Source organism: Marmota marmota, unplaced genomic scaffold (genome assembly GCF_001458135.2).
Source record: "Marmota marmota marmota unplaced genomic scaffold, marMar, whole genome shotgun sequence".
Taxonomy (NCBI): domain Eukaryota; kingdom Metazoa; phylum Chordata; class Mammalia; order Rodentia; family Sciuridae; genus Marmota; species Marmota marmota.
Window position 1 is genome coordinate 22,798,397 of NW_026000241.1, and position 14,749 is coordinate 22,813,145.

General features: G+C 38.1%; 1 protein-coding gene across 11 annotated transcripts in view; it reads right to left on the reverse strand.

Moving 5' to 3' along the window:
* The window catches only part of Rbms3 (RNA binding motif single stranded interacting protein 3), a 1,302,406-nt gene that overhangs the window by 508,739 nt on the left and 778,918 nt on the right, over positions 1–14,749 (reverse strand). For 9 of the 11 annotated variants that reach the window (XM_048795444.1, XM_048795441.1, XM_048795440.1 and 6 more), the window contains one exon: positions 1,745–1,917. In XM_048795444.1, coding sequence (XP_048651401.1) covers positions 1,745–1,917 — 173 coding nt within the window. The remainder of the gene's footprint in view (positions 1–1,744; positions 1,918–14,749) is intronic. The other 2 variants (XM_015489550.2, XM_048795446.1) reach the window with 1 other exon arrangement.

Consider the following 14,749-nt stretch of genomic DNA (forward strand, 5'->3'; position numbering starts at 1 on the left):
TGACTAAGCAGGTGTTTCAAACACAAGATTCCACCTCAACTGTCTTCACCAATGAAATAAAACTTCATGCAATAGAAAACATCAGTGGTTCTCTATGACCATAGAGACCAGTGCTTCTCAAGAGAACACCAGCATCAACCGTACCAGAAGTCCTGATAGAAATATGTACTCTTGGAATACGCTCCAGACCTTAAAGCATAATATCTTAGGCCTGGAAATTTGTTTCAATGAGCTCTATGGGTGGTATAGAAAATGGAGGGAAAAATCTTTTCTCAGTACTGACAATTTTTTTTTTTTAATGAATGAAATGTGAGTATAAATCAATGATAATAACTACTCCTTTTACATCAGCATTGACTAAAGGGAATACTTCATCTGAAATGTCTCTCATAAAGCCCACCACCTTTCAAATTTTCAAAGACCTTACCTTTCAAAACAGTTTTGATTTTTCTAACAATAAGAAAAAGTTTGAGTTATTTACCTGCCAACTCTCAACACCGATATGTTGTAGATCAAAATCTATCATGCATTCATATGCCTTAGACTCAGCATTTTTAACATTTGTTTTTTTAAAAACAGCTTCTTTGAAAATCAATATTTATCTTTCAAGGTTCTACCTTACCTTTTTCACAAATCAAGACAGTAAACAGCAACAGGCTGCCTTCACACAAATCCACCTACTGCTTTGTTAACTGATTATATGGTTGTACATTTGTGTTTTGGTTTATCTGCCACTTTCTGTTGTTTTGATATGAACTCCCAATCTTCAAAGCCAGAACAAAGGCAAGTAAATGTTCCCTGTTGTTTTACTCTTCCAATATTTTAGAGGTTGGGAAATTTACAACACACGTATCCTCTTGTAAAACATTGCAAAAGACAAAAAGAACCATTGAGTAATAGTTTTGCTAGATTTAAAAATACCTAGAAAAGACACACTATGACAAATACCTACATTGACAGGATTTTGAAAATAGTTGGGCAATTATCTAAAAATATAGGTGTATGATTTTTAACTCAATTATTCATGGTTAACTAGATAACAGGTTAATAAAAAAACATTTTGAAAGAAGATTTTAGCACTTCCACCCTTCCTAGCATGTAGTTCTTGGCCTTGGTGGGAGACAGCTTCTGGACCGGGCAGTAGATGTTTTCAAAGAAACTAGAGGATTAATCTGACAGTTCTCCAACAACTTGGCCTAGTAGAACCTGTATTTACCAAGCCCTGGACAGAAAAACTTTGGCTCACAGAAAACAACCATCTTGCAACCCAATACCTATAAGATTTTTTTTCTTTTTTTTTTTTTTGGTGGTGCTAGGGATTGAACCAGGGCCTTGTGCATGCAAGACAAGTACTCTATCAACTGAGCTATATCCCCTGCCCCACTTGTGAGATTTTAAGGTCCCTTCACTAACTCTTCTCAAGAAGAAGAGCTTATCTCAGGAGATTCATCATTAACTCCACTAGCTACTTGGGCTGAGAGCACAACCGCCATTGCTCTTCACCCTTCAGGTCCCCATGTGTGAATCTGCCAGCATTCGACACTCCCATGCCTTCTGCTCGAGAACTTCCACCTGCATGACCAGGATTCAACAAAACCGCTTCCTGAGATGAGCTGAACTGTACAGAGGAGCCCTCCTTCCTGACAGCAGATGGATATGGATATGGATATGTGAGGACAGTCACAAGTGCTGCCACACAGGCAGTGTGGGAGTTGGGAGCACAGAGAGCAAGGAGGACACTTACGGTTGGCACAGCTTGATGAGGTCCTGGTCCGTGGTGCCTGGCGGAAGGCCTCGGATGTACAGGTTGGTTTTACTCAACTGTTCCCCGCCGCTGTTGCTGCTGCTGTTGTTGCTGCTGCTGTTTGTGCTGGGGCTGGGAGGAGCCATGGGGTGGGGAGCTGGTGCATAGGACTGCTGCAAACAGAAAAAAGCTGTTACTGGAACAGCAAAAGCCAGCACACCTGTTCACAGGCAGCAGCACATCTTGAAAAGCAAGGCAAGCTTCTGAATCTGCAGTCCCCACACACAGGCGTGAACACACACACACACTTGCAAACATGCACTGCTCTAAGTTGCTTTCTGAGGACATCATTGGCTTTGAGTGGATCAGCATAAGTTAACCAAAAGGGGAAAAAGAAGTTACCAGGTGCTCCTGGCAGGAGCCTAAGGCTTTTGAATCTCTCCCTGATCACACTGACTGTCCTTACACCTGTTCAGCAGCATGTTACCTCCCTCTCTGATACAAACAATTCAGGTCTCCCTAACTTTACCTTGAAGAGACAAACACCTTTCGTTTGCTTCTACTCTTCTGTTCTCTCCTTTGCTCCCAAGAAACTTGCTACTATTGTTTTCCACATCACTACTGTCCAGCACAATTCCTGATATATACAAATCATTCCATGAATCGTGATTCTAGGAATGAGTGTTTGAACAAGTGAATCCACCTGAGCTGTTTCCCCCTTCCCAAACTGATTCTTCATGCTGTATGTCACTCATCTGCAAGACAGAATGCAGGGATCTCACCCCATAAGAGAACTACTGTCTTAATCCATCAAATCATTTTATGTCAAAAAGAAATTAATAAATGACACCCAGAAACTTGAAATATTCAGTGTGAGTGTATTTCTAATTATGCACACCAGAATTTGTAAATGTATTTTCTTTTCTATCTTTTTTTTTTTTTAAGGAGAGAGGCTAGTTTTTTATTTCACTCATTTATTTTTATGTGGTACTGAGGATCGAACCCAGGGCCTCACATGTGCAAGGCGTGCACTCTACTGCTGAGCCACAACCCCAGCCCTGTAAATTTATTTTCATAATGCTTAATTCTTTTGCATTCAGGCATAGCCTTTAAAGTTCTCAAATTATACTGACTGGCTTGGTTGTGTCCCTGCTGTGTCTCTTAATTAGCCGTGTGATCTTTGGATGGTAGCTTAACCCCTCTGAGATGCAGTGATCTCCTTAATATGAAAAATATTCCTCTTCTATAACACAGAGTCTTTATAAAAACTCAGTGAGCTGATGCAAACAACATGGTTCCTAGAAATCAGCAAGTGTCTAATAAATGTTAGCAAAAATAACAATAATGCTAATATTTGGGACTGATATCTGTCTTGCCAGATAACTATAACTATCCCAGATTTTTACATAACTATCCCAGATTTTCTCGATTATAGCCTAGAATGGTAGTCAAAAACACCACGGGCATGTTCATCCATCAAGATGCTAGTGGAAAAACATGGCTGGGTTCTGACCTGAACACTCATCTATCAGGGTTGGGAATCATCAGATAGCAGATTTGGGGCACAATTGCAAAAACTGCAAAAAAAATTCAGATGATGTCAAACTACTCAACCACTTTTGCCATGAAAAGAAGCTAAGGGATAGCATGATAACACTGAAGAACTGTGCTTTGTGTCTCTGTGATCTCATTCCAACAAGAATCTTGAGACAACACAATCAATATGCCCACTTGAACAGGTCTACTGGTCCAGGTGAGTGGGGAGACACCTGGGAATGGAGCCAAATGTGGACTTGAACAGAGCAAGCTACACACTTAGGATCTTGCAGTAGCTTTCCATGGAACCCAAGTCTCCATCTGGACTTAACAGCCTGTACTAAAAGCCACATGTGATTCTTGACTACCTTTCTACCTTTCCAGTCACTTCCTGGACCAGATTCCACTGTCCTGGGAAACCCCTCACCCCCTTCCACTCTGCCCAGTTTCACTCAGTTGGTTCTTACCCCTTCTTTTGATTCAAATTGTTCCACTCTATAGCACTCTGTTATTACCCTTCTTAGCTTCCAGTGTATTTAGTCTATCCAAGGTAGTTTTGGCTCACCTTATTTAATGTCTGTTTCTACTACTAATTTGGATATTCCCTTAGGGCAAGGAAGATGTCAACTCTCAAATGAATAGCACCTAACCTAGTGCAGGGAAAACAGTATGACCTTAATAAAATTTTAGGCTACATATAGTGCCATAAAAACTGAATAAGCAGAGTACTTATAGAGAGAGGAGGCCAAGTTTTAGCAGTGCCCAACTTTGGCTCTTGCTATAATAATCTGTTTATGTCTTCTAGGATTTCACATTTGCCCCAGTCCATATTTCCAAATGGTTATAAGAAAATACCTGTTGTATTTAGTATATCAGAGTGCAACTCTTTGCATGCATTCTCCCATTTCCCAAATCTCCACCCAATGCTCATCACAATTAGTGTGTGTGTGTGTGTGTGTTTGTTCCAGCTTCCAAATATAAGAAAACGTAGTGCTGGTTTCATTTGTTCCCTCACCCTAAGTCTGAGAACACAATCCACCACACACACACACACACACACACACACACACGTACACACACACACAAAATTCAAAATCTCTGAGTTCCCGTTCTTTCTCTAGACCACAGCCTATATCATCCGTTTTATTTCCCAGTTTTAGCCTCTTACTCACTGGAGGAACATAAGGTTGGGGAGGATAACACAGAATTGCTCAATGCAAGCAGAAACTAGCAAGAATTAAGGAATGGGAAAGTAAGAGAGCAAATTCAACCAATGCAAAGCCGAGAGCCATTTCATTTCCTTTCTCTGAAAGGAAAATTTTTCTCAATAATTGCTTTTAATCACTTAAGTTAGTATCAACATTTTAATGTAGAATTTTAAAATGAATTGCACAGGAGGATCCTTTCTTTTTTCTATTTGGATTAAATGACATATATGCATTTCCTTTTGGAACTTAATATCTGCATAAAGCTTAAGTTATTTGCTGGTGTAAAAAATTATGGCTTGCTCTCTGACCTAAAGAATTCTGTTTTTCTCCTTAGACACCCCTCAACAGTTTAGCTTCTCCTCTTTATAAGTCCTGCACACAGTAGGCCTTCAGTATGTGCTTGCTAAAGTGGCTTCCTATCTCTCTATCTCACAACAGGTTCCATGACATTTATATTTTATTTTTCTTATGTGCTTTGTTCTCTTAAAATTCCCAGGGCCTTTTAAAAGCTGTTTGCTACCACTTTCACCTCCCCTCCCTCCAAATTCTTTGAATTCCATCCTGTACTCGGGATTCTTTTAAAATGAGACTTTGTTTAAAGCAGTTTTCCCCACTGCATAGCCTTTAAAACCACCAGGGAGCCAGAAAAATGTCTCCAGCTTTATGTATCACAGATCAGATGGACCAGTTCAGACTGAGCCCTCCACTGATCAAATGAGACAACAGCAGCTACAGCATGATCAATATGTGTTTACTTAATTCTTTTTTCCCCCAGGGTTCTTTGCAAGCATTTCCATAACCAGAACACCATTTAGTAAATTGCATGATGCCTAAAACAATAACTATGCCCTCAAATGAGCCCAACATAGACACTGAGAAAAAAAATAATAAAACCAATCAAAAGCAAACCAAAGTTGAGATGAGGACAGGCAAGTAGGCAGATGTGTGTGTGGATACGAGATAAGCCCTTGGTAAGTGGTAGTGGAAGTGCCAGGTTATAGAGAAAAGGGTACATTCAGAAGGTCTTTGAAAAAGATTCACAATAAAAGGTGATATTCTGTGTCATATTCTGGTTTTTGAGTTCTAGAAATTCTGCTGAAAGAGTTAGCCTTCTCTGTTATTGAGCTAATCAATCCACAATTTAACACCCAGTCCAGGACTCTTCCTAATCTTTAATATCTCATTTATCTGTTGTTGATGCACTGTGATTCAGGTAGCCAACTTATTCTTTCCTTTTAAGAATTATAAATTTCTTCCTCTCCACCCATTTTTCAAAATACACATCCTTTAATCAACATGAGGGTGGCAGAGGGTTCCAGGAATGCCTGACAAATGCACAGGCCTAAATGCATTAATTTGTGAAGAGTAAAAGCGATTTTGTATGTGTGGGCTGCCAGAGACAGATGAGCTAACTACAGCATCTTAAAAAAAAAAAAAAGGAGTGTCAATAATCTCTAGGGGCTAATGAGTCACAGCAGCCACTTTCCTGATTAAAGTGGTTCTGCTTCCTTCCTCAATTCTTTTGTCTCTACATGGAGTTGGAATTTTATCATTGATTAGCTTTTAAATCATTTTGAGCTACAGAGGAAGGGATTTTAAAATGTTAGTTAAAAAAATATATTTTCCTTCAGATAAAATTGACTTTGCTATATGGCTCAAAGTCACACTCTATAAATCCTATTTAGGAGTAGGGAGGACTTACAGTCTGGGGTTACTGAACACTGTAACACTGCACTGTAACGGGCAAGGGATTGCTATGAATTTGCCGCGTCAGCATGGTTAGAAGCTGTAGAAATGATAGATTTTCAGAAGTGAGGCTTTGGATGGCACTATGATTGAAGGAGAGAGAGGACTTCTGGTGAAGCCTCGTATGTTTAGCAGGTGTGCAGATATGCAGATTTTTCTTAGATATTTATTCATGTTGGCGCTGCTGGGAGAGGGTGGGTTAGGGATTACAGAAGGATTAAAACTCCTTAACCACACATTGGGGTTGCAAATCACAACATCTCTACTAGTGTCCTTTATTAGGAAATTAAATAAAATGACTTGGCGTCCATTTTGGAAAATGCTATTCTTAAAATAATAATTATAGGTGACATTTCCACATGCTTGCTAAGCATTTAATATGTTATCTTCACAAAAGCTCAGCAAGGTAAATGATATCAGTTTCATGGTGTAAATGTGGAAACTGAGTTACAAAAAGGAGAAAGGACCTTGTCAAGGTCACACAACTGGAGCCCAGTCCAACACAGTGAGGCTGATGCCAGATGCCACGCAGTCCCTCCCAACATGACAGGGCTTCACCTCTTAATGATATGGCACCCACCAACATAAGTGCTCTCCTTCAGTCAATTCTGAAGGATGGGACTGGCAGAAGTTCTGCTACATCCAAGTCTGAGCAGGAGACAGAGAAGATGGTGATAAACAGCAGACAATCAAAATGAAGTTGAGCCAGCCCTTTCTTTCCCTCTATGAGAATTTAAATGAAGTCCATCCTAAAATTTAATTTCAAAGGGGAAGTCACCATCAGAACTGAGCATGCTATGAGTTTTTCAAGTAATGTCCAACAAGTGGGTTCATTTGTCAAGATGCATGGTTTGTTATGTAGGAACAGGAAAATGAACTGGCTTGCAGATCATCCCAAACAGCTGATTCATTTCGTGTGCTTTGTTAATATGCCTCATTTTTCAAGTTTGAGAACTGCATGAATCTGGTATTGAAGGTGTGGCTCTGTGTAGGTTTACAGGGAGGTTCATTAGTGATGGTTTCTTTCCTGTATGTATTTCGGAGGTAGATAGGAGAGGGATGTGAGTCATGTTTGTTTGTTTCTGTTTGTTTTAACAAAAAGCATTTGGTAAATCTAACAAATATTGCTCACAAGTCAATAGTATAAAGAAAACTGTCAAAAATCATATTTTACATAATGTCAAACTATATTCCATGAGCACCTGTCTGCAGGCAGGGCTGTAATACATGTACACAAGTCAGATAATTTTTCCAAGTGTTATCAACTTTGGCCTTATTGATTTTTTAGACAAGATAATTATTTGTTGTAAGAAGTTGTCCTGTGCTTTGTAGGATATTGAATAGCCTCCCTGCTTTCTACATATTAGATGTCAGATGTATGGCCCACCCCACAAGTTATGACAACCAAAAATGTCTTTAGGTATTGCCAAATGTCCTCTGACCAGGAAGGGAGAATCTCCTGTAGTGAGAGAATCACTGTTTTAAACATACTCAACCCTTTTTTATTGAAAGCTCAATATAGTATCCTTTCTAGATTAGTGATACCCAATGAACTAAGTAAAACTTATTTCATTGAAAAACCCCACTACTATGCCAAAGTTCAACTTCTAATCCCCAAGGGCATGTGGCATTGACTCCCTACCCCTCCACCCTCTGAAACCAAGATGTCAGTATGCCACATTTCATTTGTAGCAGATTAGTTCTGAAATATACTTCTCCCTCTGATTGAAAACATAACTCCTTTACAAAGAAAATGTTAAATATTTTTGCATGCAATTCCCTTTGGCTGGGAATCACAGGGCCCTCATGCCAAACTGCAGTCAGCTCTCTTGCCGGCATCTGGTTGCTGGCAGGATCCGGAGGCAGTTGGTCTGGTGGTTTTGGAGTAGCCTTGGACTCCATCACGCCGCAGTCTGTTCTGCTGATGGTCTCCCCAATTTGTTTTTATTCATCTCCAGTGCAATAGAATTTGTACTCTTTTATCCACTCAAGGGTAAAGCCCTGGATAAAGTCCCTCATGGGACTGACATGCCAACTCTTTTACTATCCAAAAATGAATACAAACCACATTCCTGTCTTAAATCATACATTATTTAGCCTGCACGTACACATGCAATCCGTTGCTCGGTGGATAATGCTGCTGCAGGCTATTGGATTCCTCTCCCAGACAGTGTAATTTCCACATAACCTTGCTTCTGCAGACCCCTCCTCAAGTGAGAACACGACAAGAGAGAGTGGACACAGCAGAACTGTGGCAGTCACTGGTGTGTCTTTAATAGCCTCAAATGAGGGGGAGGATGAGCACTGTCCATGCAAGCAATAACAAATGCAGCTAAATTAATATTAAAGGCAAGCCATGCAGTTTTAGCCATGGTTTCATGAACCACATACATTATGGCTTTGCAATTTTATGCTAGGCAATTGCCTCTCCATTATCTGGAATATGACTATAGAAAACAATTGTTTCAATTATGCCTTTTATAATAGAGTTTGGTGAAAACCTGCCCTACTTTTCTCTTTCTACCCACAGCTCAGATATGGAAATGAGCAATAAACGATGAAACTCCTCACAAAAGGCAATAATTTGAACATCCTCTGTCAACTGGCCTAGGTAATAGCTGCTGTCAACTGCCGTAACATGGTGCTTAAGAGCTCCAGATTGCCCGCTGTGAATCCAGCTCTGCCACTAGCTAGGCACTTAAACCTCTTGTCCTGAGTAAAAGCGGGATTATGATCATCTCACTTCATAGAACTGTTGTGAAGCTAAAATATATAAATTGCATATGAAATATTTAGCACAGTGCCAGGCCAAAGCCAATACTCCATAAATACATTCTTTTGCATTCTCTCATCAATGCCATCATCATTATCATCTTTTTCATCATTATCATGAAAGCGAATCCTTAAAATGAACATGACTCTCTTCCCTCTGGCTGGAGTTGCTTACCTTGAAGAGGGTACTATCAGAGCTAATTCTTTATTATTATTATTATTTTTTGCAATGCTTGGGAGCCAGTCTATTTGAAATGAAATTATGTCATTAGAGCAGTGGTTTGCCATTTTCAGCAAGAACCCAAAAGCACAGCAACAAGGCAGTGATAAAACAATCATTTTGGATGGAATGGCTAATTAGCTTCAAGGTATTTACAAAAACACTACCTAGTTTTTATTAAAATTCTGATAAGGATGAGATTTGCTTTTGCTCTAAATATTAGTTCTAAAAACCTCGGCAGATTGCATAATCACACCCTGCTCTGTGCTATTTACAAATAGGCTTAATTTAAAGTCATTGAATTCTATTCAGAGGTTTAGATATTAAATGACATTTTAAAATGCATGGAATTTGGAAACACAAGCAAAGGAGTTATTGTTCAGTTTCAAGCACCTATAAACAAATTTCATTAGTAAAATTACAAGCTAGAGAAGAGTGGTGGCTATAAAGGATGTCAATGGCCTTTTACAAAGATTGCCAATTCTCCAAATGCCAATGACATCTGGTCTTTCCCCGAATCCCTCTTTTAAGGAAAAACATACAAAATTAAGACACACTTCAAAATTTGAGGCACTTACAGCCTTCATTTAAAAGTCATGCCTTTACTTTGAAAAATACCCAAGTGGCTCAAGGCTTGAGAATGATTGGTTCCTTGTGGGAAAAATGAGACGTGATTGGTTTCCAGGTGGAGATTACAGTATCAGCTACACTATGATTAATAATTGTTATGTGAAGAGCATTCCCCAGAACTACTGAAAGTGACCATCATCCCTGAGTGCAACATCTGCTCTGTTTATCCAGGGAATTAACTCAGAAATCAACCCAGATCCCTGCTTTCATCATGGGCTAGAACTACTGCATAAAGCGTAGACACTCAGAACAGGTTACCAGTACCTGTTTGCGGGGCTTCTGGGACACCAGGTGGTCAGTCTCTTAATTTTAAGTGCATTCACAGACTCAGGGGGGTGCCTCAAAAAGTTAAGAATTCCTGGTGTGGTGGTGCATGCCTGTAATCCCAGCAGCTCAGGAGGCTGAGGCAGGAGGACCATGAGTTCAAAGCCAACCTCAGCAATGGCGAGGCGCTAAGCAACTCGGTGAGACCCTGTCTCTAAATAAAATACAAAATAGGGCTGCAAATGTGGCTCAGTGGTTGAGTGCCCCTGAGTTCAATCCCTGGTATTAAAAAAAAAAAAGTAAAGAATTTCATTAAGGCTTACAGTCTTGTACCTCATATGTCTCCCTAATTTTTTTAGTTTGGTTTTTCCCCATAACCTCTGCTTTTGCCTCTTTTCCCAATTTTGTTTTTAAAGTAATATCCTGTGTTTCACAATCTAATGCTTTCTCTGTTTCACTGAAATTACAACTGGTAATATTGTCTACAATTAATTCCCCTAGCTCTGTTATATAGGCCCTGCTCAGTAGAATGAAGATCAATAAATGTAGTTTAAAAAGAACCACCACAAGATATGTTGAGATAATACTTCATTACAACTAAATGAATCCTTTCAGAGTTTTCTCCTTCAGTTGTGAAACTCATGGCTCTAGATATAATAAGCCATTTTCCCACTCGGTTCACTAATTTTCATATTAAAAAATTGTCTTACTGATTCGGTTGCTGATAGCAAAGGGGTGACATAAATAGCCTCGTTTGTTTCCAACCATGTATTTTTTTTAAAAAAAGAAATTGTCAATAATAGTCACCCAGCACACAAAATAGCATAAGCCTCTTTAAATACATCAAATGTTTTCTTTTTCTAATTAAATGAGAATTTTACTTTTTCTGAAAGTGAATATATGTTGACTCAGGTGCAATGCAATCATAGTTTAAGAAACATGCACCATCAAATTTAATTTTTTTATCCAGCTCTTCATCCCAAGTCTTTTCCCAGTCCATATGTAACCTGTTTCCATCTACTTCCCAGTGTTTACAGTTCATACCACATCAAACACATCTGCATCTAGACCTCATTTTATTTTCTTTCCTACCAGAAAATGCATGGGGTATACTCCTGAGTTTGATTCTAGGGTGTCTCTAAAATTTATCTTACACACTGGGGCATAATTTAAAGCAAAGGTAGGAGACGTGGATAATCAAGCCAGGACACAAAACTAATGTGAGATTTTCCAAAAGCAAAAATATGACTATATGATCACCCTGTAATTACTTTCCATTTATCAAAACCCTCTCCATTCCTCTAGGATCATCTGCCAGTCTATCCCATTCATGATATTTTCCTTTTTTAATTTAGCTATATTTTATTTCCATCTATTTTTTTAGCTTCTGCCCCATTAAAATCTATAAACAATAATGAAATAATAAGAATGACAATGGCTGATGTTTACTGAGCACAAAATACATTGCCAGACACAGTTCTAAGGGCTTTATTTTCACATATTTATTTCCTGATCTCAGAACTCTTGGAGGTGAGTACTATTATTATCACCATGTTATAAAAGAGAGTACTGGGACTCAGAGAAGTCAGCTACTCAGCACATAAACTGGATCTGAAGCTGGCAGTCTTCGCTCCAGCTAATTCCAGCATCTACTCTAGACATGTTCAGTCTAGTAACAAGCAACTCTTCCAATTTAAATATAATTAACTGCAATTAAACTAAATTAGAAATTCAATTTCTTAGTTGCATTGACCACATTTCAAGTACTCAAAAACAGACATGTGTACTGACTACTGTGTCCATATGCAAACACAGAACATCATCATCATAGATAGTTCTGTTGGGCAGTGCTGATGTAGGTTATTCTGATACTTACAAAGTGTTGTCTTTCACACTATGCTACTCAAAGACAGTACATACATGTGCTATGAAAAAAGTGGTCCCAGTTTCCATGATGTTATTTATGGGTTTGTTCTCTCTCTCTCTCTCTCTCTCTCTCTCTCTCTCTCTCTATCTCTCTCTCTCTTTCTCTCTTCACCTCCTTCTTCTTCTTCTTCTTCTTTTTTTTTTTAAGTGCAATTGCTTTCCCTTCAGTGGAGACCATATTTAAATCCACCCTTGCCACCAGGGAGTGGGTCTAGATTTTGGCATATGAAACCTCTTTCTATTGATACTTCTCCTGAGCAAAAGTGGACATTTTTTAAAAGACATTTCCAGGTAGTACATTAGAATCTGTTGAAAGAATAGGTGTATTTTGTTTGTTTTTAGCCAATAACCAAGTTTCAAATGTATTGTAAAATTGTTAGAGAGAGAGAGAAATCAATATTCACTGTTGGTTCAGGAAAAAACACTTCTGTTTTTGTTGGACAATGTTCCTGCCTGGATCACTCCACAGTTTCAATACTACATCATCTATCTCTCATGAACATCCCCAAAGAGGGCCCCTCACTCCCACTACTCTCTCAACAGGACCAAGACAAGGAAAAAAAAAAACAGAGAGAGAGAGAGAGAGAGAGAGAGAGAGAGAGAGAGAGAGAGCCTTGTTATAGTGAGCTAGCAGGGCAATTCAGCAAATTCATAAACAATAACCTTTCCAGGACATAAAATAGTTTTGTTGTTTTATTAGCCAATTCATTCATATTTTATTGATGTAGCAAAATTAAATGTAAACAGAACCTAAGCTTTTAAACTCCTAAATCTAAGAAATTTGGACTATAAAACACAATAATTTCCTCAAGAAGACAATGTTAGAGCACAGATCCAAAATGTGACATAAATTAATACATGAAAAGTAATTGCTTCATTATAAAAATTAAAAGCGCTTGCACAGAGAATTTCCTATAACTATATTTTCAACATTTTATGTTTTTGGCCCATGACATGAGAACTATGAGACCATAAAATAAATATTAAGTATTTTATATTGCTAACAAATTTATTATAATTTTATCATCAGAAGCATATTAGATATTTACACATTCAGACTTCTATTTCTCATAATTATTAGCATTTAAGAGGACTTCTTGTTCAATATATTTTAAGTCAATGCACCTTGTACCTTACAAAAATTCTCAGAGTAGCATGGACACAACCAAGTTCTGTTGCATCTTCTCCAGTCATTTGATTTTTTTTTTTTTTTTGGCCTGGAGAATGAAAAATTCCCCATAATAGATAATTTTTCCTTGTACACATTACACATTACTCATCTTTTTTCAAAGAAGTGATTGAGCTTCAGAAGTTGGCACATAAAGGGTATTTGTCCTGGGTTTGTAAGTCTCCAAAAGCTCATGGAAAATGGAGTGTTACTGTCATTGCACAGTGATCAGGGCCTTAGATTTGAAGACAAGCCCTGGGCTCAGGTACCTGTCTGACACCTGAGGGAGAAGGACTTTATCTTTTGCCTTAGTCTCTTTATATGTGAAAATGGGAATAATAACTACCTCAGAAGATAGTTAAACGTGCCAAGTGTGTATAATAAATAAGACCCGACTCATGGTAAGCAGCCCCATGGCAATAGCTATTAACTTTTACATAAATCCCAAAGCATTTTTGCAATGTCCATTGTGATCATAACCAGTATTGCTATGTTCTTTTGAGTAATGGGTATATTGGTCCAAGGACTGATCTAATTGAACTCTGATTTTCCTGGTTTAAAATCTTATGATACCAAGTAAAAAGTCTATTAATGCTTGTCAGACTGAAATTCTCTACAGATTATAAATCAAGAAATGTCCTTCCTCAATGAGATGTTAGGTTTGATTAGTTCAATTTTAGCCGCTAATACTGACAGCCCTCAGATAAACTAATGACAAGATAAATATCCACTTTCACAATGGAAGTCATTTTCAGATATACAGATTTTAGGAGAATATCTAAAAATTATTAACATATCATTAAAATAAGACGTATCTCACTGGCAGTGGAAAACACTTATAGATGTGAAGTATCCATGCACTTAACTAAAAGGAGTTTTTATACAGAAAATAAACAATACTATATCTGTAGCTTCTAATACTAAAAATAATTGGGTTTTAAAAATTATCACTCTGCAAGAATATTTTGTGGGTAAACAATGACACTAACTGTTAATTTCATTTTAAGTATATCCCTAATTTTTAACAAGTTATGTGACATGTGCCCTAGGGTAGCTGAAGCAAATATTTCATCAAATAAAATGGGGTAGTAATACATTTATACATTCCAAAATATCACTATACAACTCCAATATTCCTGAGAATGCTTTTGTTTTGCTTTGCTTTGCTTTAAAGAATATTTTGTGGAACCTGACGTACAGTGGAAACAATCTGTCTAAAGAACAATCACTAAGGGTTTTTGAAGAATGACCATTTCTTTGGTCTTCCAAAAAGAAGTCTCAGTGTTTGCCAAAGGCAAATTGTCAGGAATGGAAATTGAAACAGGAAAAGTACTCTGAATTAGGGGCCTGAGTCTCTGAGGAAAAATAAGAAAAGAACTGATTTATGGATTTGCTACTTGTGCCATGTAAGTACATGCCTGATTCTAACATATGACTTCAATACCAAGTTGTAAAATGTCTGAACCTGTAACAGAACTTTCAAGGGATACTAGCTGCATTTCCCCAACTGGACCCCATTACAGATGTGACCATAA